At 36.0% G+C, this 16,611-nt stretch overlaps 1 protein-coding gene across 2 annotated transcripts in view; it reads left to right on the forward strand.

Moving 5' to 3' along the window:
• FBXL3 (F-box and leucine rich repeat protein 3) overlaps positions 1-16,611 on the forward strand; it is a 34,632-nt gene that overhangs the window by 1,052 nt on the left and 16,969 nt on the right. Inside the window, exons 1-3 of one of the 2 annotated variants that reach the window (XM_027844539.1) lie at positions 7,266-7,435; positions 10,594-10,948; positions 13,326-13,448. In XM_027844539.1, the coding sequence (XP_027700340.1) occupies positions 10,595-10,948; positions 13,326-13,448 (477 nt within the window). In that variant the 5' untranslated portion in view covers positions 7,266-7,435; position 10,594. Of the gene's footprint in view, positions 1-7,265; positions 7,436-10,593; positions 10,949-13,325; positions 13,449-16,611 lie in introns of those variants that run through there. The other variant, XM_027844540.1, reaches the window with a different exon arrangement.

Genomic DNA, 16,611 nt, shown 5'->3' on the forward strand with positions numbered 1-16,611 from the left:
TTGAGTGCAATTCGGTCAGTACCTTTCTTTTGCAAAGCTTTTGTCTTTGAGAGTTGCCTAGGACACTGAGAGATTAACTTGCCCAGAATTAGAGTTAGAGTCAGAGTGGGAGTATATGTGAGGTTGGAGTTGAATGTCATTAGTCAAAACAAAAGATAATGTCCAGACATATTTCATACCACAAATAAATATTAAAATGAACACTTCCCATTTGAGAGGCAGCATGGTATTAATGGTTAGAAAGCTGATCTTGTAACCAGAAAGACCTGAGTTAACTCTCTTAACAATTCTGTGACCATGGTAAGTTTACTTTTCATTGTCTAGGCCAATGGTGTCAAACTCAAATAGGAACGTCCATGTACTGCATTTAGAATCAGAAAACCACAAATTTACATTATCGGTGTCATATTTTTGTTTTGTTAAACATTTCCAAATGGCATTTTCATCTGGTTCCAGTGGCAAAGGCCTCTGGAATTTTACTGGCCCTGAGTTTGACACCTCTGCTTTAGGCAATTCTCAAAAGACAGGTTTTGAACCTTCATTAATAAAATTAGTTGCTACATCTGGGAGTTCCTTCTACCAGTGGAATCACAGGGCTGTTCGTTTTGCCAGTCTTGTATACTGTTGCTGATAGTTTTGGGTGATTGTTACAATTTAGCCCAGTTACTCTTCCTACAGCAAAACCTTTCCTTTACCTTGTGTTTTACTTGATTTTAGTTCAAATCCAAAGGCTCTGATTCCTTACAATATTTAGGAACCTAAAACAATTATATACAAAAGTATTGTGTTGGAGCATCTGTAATTAGAAGAGATGGTAACTTGGCATTTAACAAGACACCTGCAGAGGCCTGATTTTTGTTGCTCTGTAAAAAGTCTTGATTGACTTTTATTCTACAATTCTGTTCTGTCCCACTCCCTCTCTTCAAATATATAAGTTCTTCTCAACTTGACCAAAAGCGGGAGATAAATAGTTCATTGACCTAACTGCAGACAGGTGGATATCCCTGAAGCATCTATAACTTTGTAAAGTACCGATTTATGTGCAGATAGGCTAAATAATTAACTTTGAAGATGATCCGATATTGTAGGTAAATATATGATAGATTAATAAATTGGGTTTACTTGGCAAAAGCATATTTAAAAAACCCTAAAAGCTTAATTATATGCTATATGACTATTGTTAACACACCCATAACCCAGATGTTTATTTTTTTTCCTTTTCTAAATCTCTCAGTCATCTAGTCTAACTCATGTTTTGACAGGAATGACTTCTATACCATTCACAATAAATTATTATCCAGCCTGTGTTTGAAGATGTCCTGTGCTTGTCAGGGTAGTGAGGTGGCGCAGTGGAGAGAGCACTGGCTCTGGAGTCAGGAGGACCTGAGTTCAAATCCAGCCTAAGACACATAATACTTCATAGCTGTGTGACTCTGGGCAAGTCACTTAACCCCAATTGCCTCACTAAAAAAAAATAAACCAAAACAAAAAAGATGTCCTGTGCTTCAGAACTTGTTAAAAAGTTGTTCCCTATATTATGTATGTAGAAAATCAGAAAAAGAAGAGTGGTTGGCTCATAGTACATTTGCTACCTCCCTTTGCCATAGAGTAAAAGATTGTAAGAACGACTACTCTTTTGCTACTAAAACAATAGATTTCAGTTGGATATTAACTCTGACCTCTAAAATAACCATTTGGGTTCTTTAGGTTGTAATTCTAGGTATAGAACTTTTTAATTGATTAACAACTTTCCCTTGCTCCTATAAATTAATATCAGTAGTCCCCTTTATTCTGATATCTTGTCTATACAAAGTAATTTGCTTGTTATCTCCCCCATTAGACTGTGAGCTCCCTGAGAGCAGGGTTTTTGCCATTTTCTTTGTAGCCCCAGTGGCTGGCACATAGTAGATGCTTAATAAATACTTCTTGACTTGACTGTATAGAGCCAGTATTTATCTTCTTGCAAATAGGAAATAGCGGGTAGAGTAGAAAGAGTATTATTGCTTAGATACAGAGAATCTGAATTGAAATCTTAGCTTTGCTGTTTATTGTATGTGTGACCTTGGAAAAGTTACTTCACCATTTTGGCCTACATTTTTCCCATCTGTAAAAGAAGGGGTTTGAACTAGATGACTTTTAGGTCCATTGTAGCTCAAAAGGCCAAGACCTTATCAACTTCTACCCATTGATTTGAGTTCTGCCTCTAAGACTAGCACAACAAGACTAATCCTTCCAGATTGTATTTCTCTCCAGATACTTGAAGATAGCTGTCTGGTTGGCTAAATTTTTTGTTTTTGTTTTTTTCCTCCAGGCTAAACATCCCCAGTTCCTTCCAACAACTCTCATATGGCATGGTTTTATGTCCTAGTTGTGTCCTGGTTATTCTTAAAATATGTTCTAGCTTTACCTTCCTAAAATATGGCAACCAGAGGTGAATGTAGTATTCCAGATGTGGTCTGGTGAGGCCAGAGTATAAAGGGACTGTTAACCTCTTGAGTTCTGGACAGTGTGTTTATAATGCAGCCTAATATCACATTAGTATTTTTTTTTCCTGCTGTGTCACACTTAAGACACATATTGAGTCAATTTCACTGGGTTTTTGTTTGTTTTTTTTTTTTTGTTACCACTAATTCTGTTTAGCATCAGTCACTATTTTTCCATTCTCCTGTTTGAGACTTTGGTGTTATCTTTGACCCTTCACTGTTCCTCTCCGCATATATTTAGCCAGTTATCTTTCTGTTCTGTCCTTCCCACTGCTACCCTTCTACCATAGACCCTCTTGACTACCTATCTGAACTATTGTAGCATAGCCTTATAACTAGTATTCATTCCTGTCTTCAATTATAATTCCTGCAAACCCACCCCCTCCACCCCGACCCCCAGCCCTGCCCTGGCACTGCCAAACTAATAAATTCCTTACATAGATTTGGTCTTGTCACTGCTCTCCTCAGAAGTTAAAATCTACAGAATAAAATTCGGACTCTTGTCTAGTATTCAAGACACTTTACAATTTTAAATACCTTCTCTGCTCCCCTCCCCCATCTTTATAGTTTAAGAGACCATGTTATTAACTTTACTGTCATCTATAGCTCTTTGACAAAGGGAAACTGGATTACTACTATACTGCTATTGCTGTCCTCTGAACATACCTTGTACTCTCCTGCCCCACACCTTCCCATCTTAAATGCTTTTCAAGTCCAGACAAAATCAGATACTTAGTAGCTGTGTGATCCTGGGCAAGTCATTTAATCCAGTTTGCCTCAGTTTCCTCATCTGTAAAATGAGTTGGAGAAAGAAATGGCAAAACACTCCAGTATCTTTGCCAAGAAAACCTCAAATGGGGTCACAGAGAGTTGGACACAACTGAAATGACTGAAAAACAAATAAGTGATATGTACTTTTTGTAGCTAGGTCCTGAAAAATACTGTATTATATTTGTGTGCTCTAAGTGTCATTTTTTTTTACAACTCAACAGTACCTTGAAACAAGTTTCTGTTTTAAAATAAAGTACTAAATAGAAAAAAAAAAGTTGGAAGGGCATTTTCGGGACAAGAAGAATATTATACAATTAATTGCCTAGAATTAGGCTATAATATGCATTTTTTTAAATGTCTAGGTACTCCAGAAAAAGCAAGTAATTGAAACTCAGACTTAGTAATTGTTTTTTTTTTAAATAATATTCTTCATGTTTGGAGAAAATTATTAAAAAGACCATAAATGAAAAATTTTAAAACTGTTTTTCCTAGTATATACATTTCTCAAAATCTTAGGTAATTTGAAAGCACTCTAGCAAATTCTGTTTTGTTCTTGACCTAAATCTTCTATGTTAAAACTAAAGAAAGCCTTTAAGATGAATTAAAGTAGAAGGGGTCATAATGACACTGTTATTGCCTTTTTAACCCAGCTGATACAGAATAGTATTGAAAGTGACAGTAGTAGACACTATATACTTCATTCAAATGAAAGATTCCTATAAGCCTAGAAGCTGCATCATTTGAATTTCAGAAGATACTATCATGATGCCTCTGTTTATATTTGTCATTTTGTATTATCCCATTCAGTTAACTTCTCAGGTCAATATAGATTATTTGAAGCCCCTTTCCCTTTTTTGCATGATGTTACTTCTGATTTCTTAGTCTGTGCCATCAGCAAAAGGTAATTTGCATGTTATACATGTTGCAATTGGTCCCATTGTGATCCCCATCCAAACCTTGCTTTTCAATAGCTATGCTCCTGTTCTTCTGAATTTTACTTTGAGGACAGGAAATTATATGTGTAGGCTCTCCAGTTTGTTAGTGTCCTAAATATGATACCTAGAAATGGACTTAGTACTTTAGTAGTGGTCTGATAAGGGCACAGTACAACAAGATTATCAAGACTATCATCTCCCTAGTTCTGGACACAATGCCTTTTCTAATGCAGCTCAGATTAAAATAGCTTTTTTTGGCTGCCATGTCATACTGTTGACTCATATTAAGCTAACACTTCACTAAAATCTGCAGTTATTTTTTAGCTGAACTTCTGTCTATGCATATTTCTCCTGTCCTGTATTTGTGAAACTGATTTCTTTTTTAAGGCCACTTAAAATTTTTTTTCAATTAATAAGCATTTATTTTCTTTCCCTCTTATGCCCTCCCTTCCTCAGGAAACAAAGAAAGAAAAAGAAAACCCTTGAACAAATATGCATAATCAGGCAAAACAAATTCCTAAATTGGCCATGCCCAAAACTGTGTATCTCATTCTTCAACTTGGGTCCCTAACTTCTGTGCCAGGAAAGTTCTTAAGTCTTTCAAAGTTGTTTATCCTTTACATAGCAGTTGTTGCTATTGTATAAATTGTTCTGATTTCCACACACTTTCTTCTGCATTAGTTCATGCAAATCTTCCCAGGTTTCATATACCACAATTTGCTTAATAGTTACAAAATTTATGAGCACTCCATTAGTCTCCATTACTTCTCCAGTACAAAAAGAGCTGCTCTAAATATTTTTATAGAGTTTCCTTCCCCTACCCCTTTTTTCTTTAATCTTTTTTGGTATATAAGCCTAGCAGCTGTATCACTGGGTTAAAGGATGTACACAGGTTAGTGACTTTTGGTGCATTCTTCCATACTGATTTCCATAATGGCTGGACTAGTTCACAGCTCCACCAGCAGTGCATCACTCCTTGTTTACCTGTGATCTCTCCAACATTTTGTAATTTTTCTTTTTTTGTCATTTTTCCAATTAGATGTGAAGAGGAAACTCAGAGTCTCTTTAATTTGCATTTCTTTTAATTATTAGTGATATGTAGCACTTTTTCAAATGGCTTTTGAGAGCTTGAATTTTTTTCCTTTGAAAACTACCAGTTTATATCCTTTAACCATGTATCAATTGGGAAATGGCTTGTATTCTTAAACATTTTAATCAGCACTGTATGTATCTTGGAAGTTAGAACAATTGAAGTCAAATATAGAACTGTTAAATTTCATGTGACTAGATTCAGCCTGTTCTATAGGCTTTAAATATCTTTTTGGATTCTGACACTGTTATCCATTGTGAATTACCCCTACAACCTACCTTTTATCCACTGGACCTTTTTGTCAGTATAGGGTCTCCAGTGGGGAACCTCACTACCAAATGTAGATCTGCATCTAGAGGTTAAATGACTTGTTCACAGCCAGTATGTGTCAGAGATGGGACTTTAGTCCAGATCTTTCTGTCTCCAAGGCCAATTCTCTATCTTCTATGCTATCTGCCCTTCTCAACCTTCCATGCTAGCTATGCAGTCAATTGATAAAATTGCAAACGGCACGTTATGAAGGATAGATTACCTGGAGTATTCCACACCTCCCTGCAACTTGATTTCAACCCATTAATGACTCCTCTTTGGGTGCTATGATTTAGCCAGTTCTGAATTCATCTCACTGTATTAGTTAAGACTTCCATAATTTCAACTGGTATATAGCATTGGATACTATGCTAAAGACTTTGCTGAAATCTTGTTATCGTTTGTCTACTCCATTCTCCTGATGGATCAATCTAATAAGCCTGTTGAAAGAGGAAATGAGGTTACTGTGGTATGATTTCTTCTTGATAAAGCCAGAGGTACTGCTTCCCTCTAAATTTTCACAGACTACTCCTTTAATAATATATTTTAGAATTTTTCCCAGAATTAAGTCAAGCTCACTCTTCTATAATTTGAAAATTCTATCCTATTCCTTTTTTGAAATCTGAACAGCATTGTTATTGTGACCCATTTTCTGCTTTAATGGTACCTTGCATGTAATGAGTACATACTGCAATGACTTGTACCTTTTCAGTATGCCCAAGGTATCATCTTACTTTTCACCCTTCCTTTTTCTTCTTTCCTCTTTCCCTTCCTACATTTTGAGATTCAGAAGTTATTTTCTCCTGGTATAACGGAAGCTGGTGAGTCAGAATTCTGGCATACTACTTTTAAGAAAAAGTTTTTATTAATGTCTTCTGTTTTTTATGTCATCCTGGTTCCTCATGATATCCCTGTCCGTTCTCAGAGAGTCAGCCCACATAACTGTTATTTAAAGAGGGGAAAAAAAGCCATCATCTCAACTGATTGGTATATTGAAAAAGTCTGAAAACCTGTGCATTGTGTAACCTTGGTGGACCTCTTTTGTGTTTGAGGTGTTGTCTCCTATCTTTTCTTTTGAGTCATGCTTTGGGGCATACAACTTAAAAAAAAAAAGTTACTTATGTTATACTCTTTGAATTTACCAGACTTTTTGGTGTACTGACCCCATGGTTTTCAGGGTCTGAAACATTTTCTTTCTTGTGAATCTGTTAGTCATCTTGCTTTCCCTTTTCCCTGTGACAGCAAATCATGTTTCTTTGGTGAAAGTTTTCTTCAATGATGCTAGTTGTTAAAATGCAACCCAGTTACCAAGCTCAACATGCAAAAATAAGTAAAACTTGGCCATAATGGACCCAAGCAATGATTTACAACAGTTATATCCTAGATGTTTTTGCTATCTGTTTGATTTATAGAGGAAATCCACTTGTGTCCCAGAGTTGAAGGGAATTCCCCTATTGCTCTCCATTTATATCTCTTTTCTCCTGCCTTTTAATAGGGGTATTCTCCAGCCTCTGTTGTCTTCCTTTAAAAATTGGGCAGTTGATACGTGACCTTGTTGCTTTTTTTTCTACCTTGCATAATTCACTTTTTTAAAACTATCTGCTTTTACACATAGAAGAGAGTAATCTTGTAAGTGGTGCTTGATGGCAATAGTTCTTAAATTTTTTTGGTCAGAACTATTTAAGAAAAAAAAAAAAGGAGAAAAGACCCATTGGGCTACTTGATCCATTTTATCTTCATGAAAAGATAAGGAATTTCTGAGGAAGAAGCATCAGGATGCTCTGAGGAGGAAGAAGAATCTGCTTGTTCTTCAAGGAATGATGATGTGAATCCACAGGTACTGGCAGGTGAGAGATCATCCAGTAAGGGTCAGTGGAAGAAGAGAAGTAGTAGTAGTAGTTGGTGACTCTTCATAAGGGATTCTGAGGCTACAATTTGTTGACCTGATAACTATCCTAAAGTCTGATGTCTTCTGAGAATGTAACCAGGATGTGACAGAGAACCTCTTAAAGACTTATGAAGCTTGATGGCTGCTACTTATTTCTTGTGATTTCACATGCACAAATGATATTGCCAGAAGGAATTAGGAAACAGTACTAAGAATCATGAAGTCTTGAGCAAGAAACTGAAGACCTTAGGAGCACAGGTAGTTTAAAAATAATTATCCCTGCCAATTGAAAACAAGGGTTTCAGAAGAGAAAGACTGGTTTGGGAAATGAACAACTGGTTAGGAATGTCAGACACCCAAAAAGTGGTTAGATGTCCAAGTGGAATTTGGGTTTTTGAACATGGCTTAAAATGTAAGAATAAAAAGTTCCTTGCCACCTAACAAGAGCTAGAGTGAGAATTTATTTCTTGGTCTTGAAATCTTATCAAGAAGTGTTCAAAATGGAATGAGGAAGGAGAAAATTGCCCAAAGTATAGGTATAAAGCTAGATACCATACAGAGTAGCTGTGACATAGAAAGAAGAATAAAAGTCAGAAGACAAAAAAAATCCAAGGAGTGAAAATCATTTCTATCTCCCTTGTATTCTAATCATTATCTACTTAGTCTTACCACTCCACTATCCATGGTCTCCCATTTCATTGTGACACAAAGATGACAAGTATAACTGTCGCCTTGGACGATAGTATTCAGAAAGGTCTTGATAAGCCAGAACATTGGGTTGAATCTAATAAGATATAACTTAATAAAGAAAAATGAGAAGCCTTGGAAAGCGTTGTAGTATAGTGTAAATAAAGCTGCCCCCAAAGTCAGGGCAACCTGGGTTTTAAGTCATGTTTTTAACATACTGGTTGTATGACCCTGGGCAAGTATTCTAACTTCTTGATACCCTAGGGAATTCTCTTAAGAATATAAATTGCAGAACAGTTACTGATATGCAGTGTTACTAGAAGGAAGTTTTTGACCAACAGAGTTTCACCAATGAAATCAGGAGGATCTGGATACTCTCCTCACTACCTCCCCCCCGCCCCAAATAAATAAAATATTACACTCGGGTTAAAAAAATTCAATTTCACAAGTACAGGATGAGTCAGGTATGATTACATAGCAGTTTGTGTGAAAATGATGTGGGAGTTTTAGTGGATTGCAAACTCATTACGAGTCCATATTGTGACTTCACTGGAAAGCCAGTGGAATCTTGGGTTCTGCTGTGGTCAGATCACATATGAGATATTATATTCTTTGTGTCACTTGTTAGTGACAATTTAGACACTAATAACTTGTCCAGGAAAGGACATAGAGGATGGCAAAGGACCTCGAGACCATATGTGGATTGGTTAAAGGACCTGGCAGTGCAATATAGTGGAAAGAAGGCTGGCTCTACAATCAGAGGACCTGGGTTCAAATCCTGCTGTGATGCTGGCTGCCTGTGTGACCTTGAATAAATCATTTATCTTTCCTTGGTCTCAGTTTCCTGCACTATAAAATGAGGAGGTTGGATTAGGTGCCCAGGTAACTTAGGATAAGAGAAGATTATTGGGGGACAAGCCATTTTCAAGTATTGGAAGATTTGTCATATGGAAGAGAGATCCAGGGGTGGAGACTCATGTGGCTTGCTAGGTCCTCAAGTGAGGCCCTTTGACTGCATCTAGACAAAATCCTCTTAATAAAAGGATTTGTTCTGTAAAACTTAGATTCAGTCAGAAGGCTGCATCCAAGGACCTAGAAAACCACATGTGGCCTTGAAGCCACAGGTTCCCCAGCCCTGGATTATATACTTGTCTTGTGCCCAAGATAGGTAGAAACAGGTGTAATGGATAGAAGTTGCAAAGAAGAAAAGGAATTGTAATCAGATGCATATGTTAACAGGGGATTTGTTTTTATTTTATTTCCCCTCCCCAGTCTTCACCTGTTTTGAAATCTCCTTTTCTCTCAATTTGGGGGGTAGGAGGGAGAGAGTAGCAATAGGGTTGCAAAAAAGAATAGAAAAGAAGTAATTAAAGCATATTTTTAAAAGACATTGAAGAGAACAGAAGAAAGACCATATAGAAACATAGACAAGCAAGACAGCTTTCAGAGTTATATTTTGACTATTTTTAAATTAAAAGGAAAAACAAGTTCTTCATAGAAATAGTTTTAATGTATAATCCTTTTTCTTTTTGTCTTCTGCTTTGTATTTCAAAATGCTTATTTGGTGTTTCTTAAGTTCAGAATAAAGAAAAAGAATAGTAGTTAACCTGAACTAATATGTAGCATGGATAAATTTTTTTATTTTTATTTATTAATTTTTTTTGCTAGGCAATGGGGTTAAGTGACTTGCCCAAGGTCACACTTGCCCAAGTGTCTGAGGCCACATTTGAACTCAGGTCCTCCTGACTTCAGGGCTGGTGCTCTATCCACTGTGCCACCTAGCTGCCCCATGGATAAATTTTTTTATATTGAGCAAAGAAAATATATGGCCCGAGAAGGAAATGAACTACAGGCTACATATGTATTTGGTTTAAAAAGGGATGCTGAATTTTTCATCAGTAAATGATTTCTTGAGGCTATTGGGATATGAAGGGTCTGCAAGGGAATCAAAGATCCCAAAAGGGGGGAAAAAATCTAACCTTTAAAGGATCAAGCTCAAGACTAAGATTTAAAAGAATGGTTTGGAATGGTTCTGGGAGACCAAGAATCTCCTGATGACATTTCAAAGGACTCTAGAAAATATTACTAGAAATTCCCTGTTTTCACGTTCATTGATCCTCAGTTACCTATGTCAGTTGTAAATTATTACTTTAAAATATCCAACAACTCTGATTTGAAAATTTATACAAACTTTTTTCCAAATGTGTTAAATTACCTATTCAAAAAAGTTGTACCAGGACTTTTGTTGAACTGCAGCTGGTCTCCATTAAAAGATGATTTTGTTGTACCATTTTAGTTCTTTTGTATTATTGTACATAATCTTCCCTCATATGTATTTTAGTGGAAATGATTTTGAAAGAAGAGTATAAAATTTGGATTTCTGTCTAAAGGTTACACAGGACTGAAGAAACATTTAATTTTTCTCAATAGGATGAAGCGAGGTGGGAAAGAGAGAGAGGTAACAAAAACTTCTTCAGAGGAGGACGGTAGAGAAGAATCCAAGAAACGGAGGACTACCAATGAGAATTCTCAAACATGTGATTGGGGTAATCTCCTTCAGGACATTATTCTACAAATATTTAAATATTTACCCCTTCTTGATCGGGCTCATGCATCACAAGTTTGTCGAAACTGGAATCAGGTATTTCATATGCCTGACTTGTGGAGGTGTTTTGAGTTTGAACTTAACCAACCAGCTACATCTTATTTGAAAGCTACACATCCAGAGCTGATAAAGCAGATTATTAAAAAACATTCAAACCATCTACAGTATGTCAGTTTCAAGGTAATATAGTTTAAATTGTTACTGTTAAAAATAGTGATGCTTTTTTTTTTTGGTAGATGGTAGGTTAGGAGTGGAGAAATAATGGGGAGACGGAAAATTATTCTGTGGATTCTGTTACATCTAATTCCAAGAAACCTTTTGGAAAATATTTCCTTAATATTTGTGGTAATTAAATTTAGGGTCTTTTATTTTTGAAAGTTGGCTGAGATTGAATAAAAAAATTAATGAGATATTCACAAGTTCTTAATTTTGTTTATGTGGATGTCGATAGGGTTAGGCGTGAAGTATATTGTTTTTTTCTCTGCTTCTTATAGTAGTATTTACATTAAACACTCTAGATTGGTTTTCATACTTTTTGTAGTAGTGGGACCCTTCACGTTAAACAAAATTTTGGTACCTTTGTCGTAATATATTTATAAATTATTTCTAAATGCCTAGTCTTAATGGTACCAATAATAAAAGGCTATTTGATTTTTATTAAAAAAAAAACAAAACAAGCATTGAATTGTAGAGCTGCATTGACCTACATACAAGAATAAGCTCCAGAAGAACCCTTTTAATTTTTTCCAAACTTTGATTTTTAATTTTAAAACTTGACAGAAAGAACACTGGACTTGAGTTAGCAGACCTGGTTTTGAATCTAGGTATTTGACTTTGGGCACTCTTTGAGAAATACTTTCCTCATTTGTAAAATGGGGAAGATGATAATACACTGCCTTCCTTAAAGTGAGGGAAATGCTTTCAAAACCATAAAGCCCTGTGTCATTTGTGCTATTATTATTGTCATCTGAAAACAAGAGTTTTTAAGAATCCTAGTTACTTTCTGTTTCCTCTAATCCTGTCCACTTGACAACTGCTAAAAATGTAGATACCTGTGAGAGTCTTAGGATAGTTTTCCCACAAGATTCCCTTACAGTTCTCTTAAGCCCATGAATCCTAATGAGGAAAAGTGGACAGGCAGAAAGGAATGCAAATCAAGTAAATAGGAAAAGTGGTCAAAGGAAAGGAAGGGGCAGTAAAAAAGGGATGATGGAATGGGATTTGGGGAGTAGCTATGGGAAAAGATAGCAATAACCTCACTGGACTCTTGGAAGAGGAGAGATGCTTCAGAACACAGAATGAGAAGTGGGGGCAAGAAAATTGCATGGAAAACATGATCCTCCAGACTTTGTCTCTGACTTTTGCTTCCAGGTTTTTTTTTAAGGCAGTTGGGGTTAAGCGACTCGCCCAGAGTCACATAGTAAGTGTCAAGTGTTTTGGTCTGAGGTCAGATTTGAATTGAGGTCCTCCTGACTTCAGGGCTGGTGTTCTATCCACTGCGCCACCTAGCTGCCCCTTTACTTCCAGTTTTAGCAGAGGGCCTTGGAAGCTCTTTCTCCAATTTCTTGCCTTTTCCCCTACCTCTGCAGAAGCTCCAAGATTGTGTTGGTAGAAATTTTGGGGAAAAGTAAGGTCTTGGGACAAGAGACTGTTATTGTTGCTTCTGTTGTTACCCTAAATGTCCCAGTGCCTGGATATTTTGTCCTCCAAAGACTGGTTTCATGCAGTCCCTTGTTTCTGACTCAGACCCTGTGTCTTTATTGGCTCCAATTTAAATAGGCATTGGAACCACCTGAATGTCTTAGATTCCCTGGTAAAGCTGCTGGTGATAACAGTAGATAGTTCTTTTGTTTTTAAGTTGATTTATATTTAATGACTGTCACTGGAAGAAAGCCAGCACAGGTGTAGTCTTTTTGTGGGAAGCTGCTACTGATTCTCTAAAGCCCAACCGTTAACTATGGAGACTTTTGGCTATATATTGTCTTCTCCACTAGAAATGATCATAAGGAGATTGGTCACAAGCAGCTGTCTTCTGAGGAGATCTGACTCCATGATCAACTTCCTTCGAGACCCTTATTCTATTCAGGGACAGTATGAGTACAAATTCAGTAATTAATTCCTAACCTTGTATGTCACCTTGACTTTCACAGAAAATACTGATTTAATTTCAGTTCCTTGGGAACCACAGAAATGTGTACCATAGAGAAGCATGGAAATGTTTAAATATATATTCAGAACAAACTGATTGCTTTCAAAGCCAGCATCTTATTTTTTGTGGTTGTTGCTGTTTCATTACATTGTATAACATAAGAATAAATCAATTTAATGTTGAATTGTTCAACCATAAAGTATGTCTCAACATTCTGAGAAACCAATAGTTTTTACAGTTGCCCTTTTAATATTTCAGTGGGACTTTGTTGGTAAATCTAAAGTTTTATATATAGGCAGAAGGTTCTAAGAATAGAGTCTAATTCTTTAATGTATATTGTTCCAAAATGTTAATCATATTTACTTCTTTTGCAAATGTAAAGTGTACTAAAATAATTATTTCCTTTAGGTGGACAGCAGCAAGGAATCAGCTGAAGCAGCTTGTGATATTTTATCTCAACTTGTAAATTGCTCTTTAAAAACACTTGGACTTATTTCTACTGCTCGACCAAGCTTTATGGATTTACCAAAGGTAACTATTTTAGTTTTTTAGACTATTACTAGAAAATTTTTAATGTAACCCTGGGTATTTATCTTCTTGATTAAATGGGAGCGAAAGAAAAGCAGCATGCATAACCTACAGCCTGTTTCTTCTTTTTTTTGAAAATTGTAATTGAAGACAATGATTTTTTTAAACAAGCCACTTTACATATTGCAATTATTCTATTTTGCCATTAAATGGTGATTCTACATTGGTAAAGTGAAATTCTGACAAATCATTTACATAAAGTGAAGATGAAATAGTTGAACTGACAGAAATATGATAAGTTACCATAAACAGCAAAAGTGGTGAAATTGGCCAAAAAAAAGGTTAGTTTCCCACTTGTAGATTCTTTTTTTGCCCTTAGGATATTCCTAATCCCCATTCTTTGAGATATGAAAAATGAAATATAGTTGCTTTTTTGGCACTGTCAGATAAGCAAATCGGTCAAATTTGAAGTGATAAAAAACTGAGGATTAAACTAGTATTTGAAACTCTGGGATAATTTTCATACATAATACGCATTTCTTTAGATAGTAATTTTTCCTAGGTAGTTAAAAGCTTCTGATTTAATAGTGTGTTGAAATTTGCAGTCTTCATAAAGGTATATCTGGATGAGTTTAAGCATTTTATTATAATAAAATGATTCAACATTATGTGAATTCCACAGAGTGGGGAAGAGTTCATTGTTGAATGTTATCTTTCGTGGAGCTTGTTCAAAGTGATATTTGCATTAGTCTTAAAAGGACAGGTAGAAATCCAGTACGTGAGAGGAGAAAGGACATGATCATTACGGGCCGAAGATACAATATGGCAGAAACAGTGAAGTGGGAAAGCACAGGGTGCATATGGGGGACGGAAAATCTATTCTCCAGTTTGACTGGAGTTAGAGAGAAGGTAGAGAAGAGTAGCATGAGATAAGACTGGAAACCTGTGCCTCACTAGTGGTAGAGGTAAGAGGGGAAGGGGATAGATACTGGAGATTTTGAGAAGATAAAATAGACTATATTTGATGAGGATATGAGAAATGAGGAAGAGGGAAGAGTAAAAAAAATAGTACAAATAATCAAATGTCAAATAATATCAAGAATTTGAACATGGGCAAATGGGGTGATGGTAGATACTGTTGAGAGAAATATTGATGTTGGGTTGAAGAGGAGGTTTGGGGAAAGGTGATGAACTTGATTTTAGACATATTGGGTTTGAAGTGCCAGTGGGATCCTTCTGTCCATTTTCACTTGTTGCTCTTAGCAACCTGTCTTGATGTTTCTGATTGTGTTTGCCTTTAACCTAAGGAAGAACTAAAGGTTACCAGGGAAAGCTTGATAACTAAACTTATTAAGTTAGTAATCTTAGTAATTGTTAAATTAACTCTGTAGGCTCAGAGCATGAGTATGGATTCATTACTCTTCAGATTAGTAATGTTGTTAGGCTTTGTGATAGCTATGTTTGAAAATTCCTTTTCTTTTTTCTTTTGCTTTGGTCTCCTGGTTTTTCTGGTTTTACTCTAATTTTCTAGTCAAATAAGAAAAAGTATGAAAACCGTGGGAAAGCATAGAGGGTATGAATGAGATGACTAATTAGAATGAAAAGGATTGGGGAGTCAAAGGAAAGTAGTGATGTAACTACAAACTTAATAGTGGGGAAATGTGACTAAGAGGTCAGTGTTTTTCTGAATCACATTTTAAATGTAATAGTTAACCAATTATTTTGTGACAACAAATGGAGGAAAGATAAGTTAGAGAACCATGACTGTGATGTGAATTTTTGTGGGTTAAAGGCTTGCCTTCTTGCTCCCTCACTCTGGAAGTAAAGGTGGGGGAGGGAGGGAGGGAGGGAGGACTGATGATTATCTTGTGGGTAAGTGACTAATCTTAGACTTTGATAGAGAGGAGATGAAAGCCAGGCATAAACTAACATAAAATCTGGACTTTAGGAGAACAGTTTCTGTAGTGTTTTGTTTTTTTTTTGTTTTGTTTTTTGAAAGAATAGGTAGACTCCTATGAGCCTACTTCTAGAGACCTCAGTCCAGGACAAATGGGATGCTCTTGAGAATAAAATTTTGTGTACACAGTGAAAAATTCTGATAAGAAGAAAAAGGGGAGGAAATGTCTAAAAAGATGGATCTTGTTCAAGACACTCATTGACCAACTTAGATTTTTAAAAGACGTACAAAAGATTGTTCTAACAAGTTGGTAGTCTGACTGTACCACTGAATCAGAAATGACTTGTACATCAGTAACTAGTCATTTCCTTTAAAAAAAAAAATCAGTTTCATTTTCTAATGTTATTTGGTGCTTGCCATGTCCTATACTCGATTCTTTTCTCAAAGTATTGATGATATTGATGATGATATATTGAGGCTTCTGTGTAGTCTACAAGTCTTTGGTTTCTCTCATTCCTGATTGTTTTTTTTCCAGTATACTGTATTTTTTGTTATCCTTACCTGTCCCCACGTTTGCATTGAAATCACGAAGTATCAAAGTATATGTTGATTTTATTTGAAGGGCCTTATCCAGTTCCTCGTTCAATTTAACCTCTTCATCCATGGAACCAATGTTGGTCCACAGACTGCATTATTTTATTTTCATGATAATCTTTTTACCAGTATTTATCATGAGCCCTACAATGTGCTGATGATGTTAAATTGGTTTTATCTTTGGTGCATTTTAAAAGCAACTTAGTTTTTTTTAATTCACCTCCCCAAGAAGAACCTGTGAGCTGTCCTTCTATTTAGCTACAGTATAGTTATAGGTAGGTGGCACAGTAGATGGAGTGCCAGGTCTGGAGTCAGGAAGACCTGAGCTCCAATCTGGCTTCAGACACTTACTAGCTTTGTGACTTTGGGCAAGTTGCTTAACCCTCTTTGCCTCGGTTTCCTTATCTGTAAAATGATTTGGAGAAGGCAATGGCAAATCACTCCAGTTTCTTTGCTAAGAAAACCCCAAAAGGGGTCACAAAAAGTCAGACACAACTGAAAACAACTAAACGTCAGCAGCAACAAATCCTTTGATTTCTCTTATACAAAGAATGTTAACATTGATACAATTCAGTTTTTCCAGTAGAAATTCCACTGGTTAGTCATTGAACAAGGATCTCACATTTAAAGTTACCAACAACCAAGCTAAAGTTTGTTGATAAACTAAAAACTGAT

The sequence above is a fragment of the Vombatus ursinus genome, unplaced genomic scaffold (genome assembly GCF_900497805.2).
Source record: "Vombatus ursinus unplaced genomic scaffold, bare-nosed wombat genome assembly UNPS02014942.1, whole genome shotgun sequence".
NCBI lineage: Eukaryota > Metazoa > Chordata > Mammalia > Diprotodontia > Vombatidae > Vombatus > Vombatus ursinus.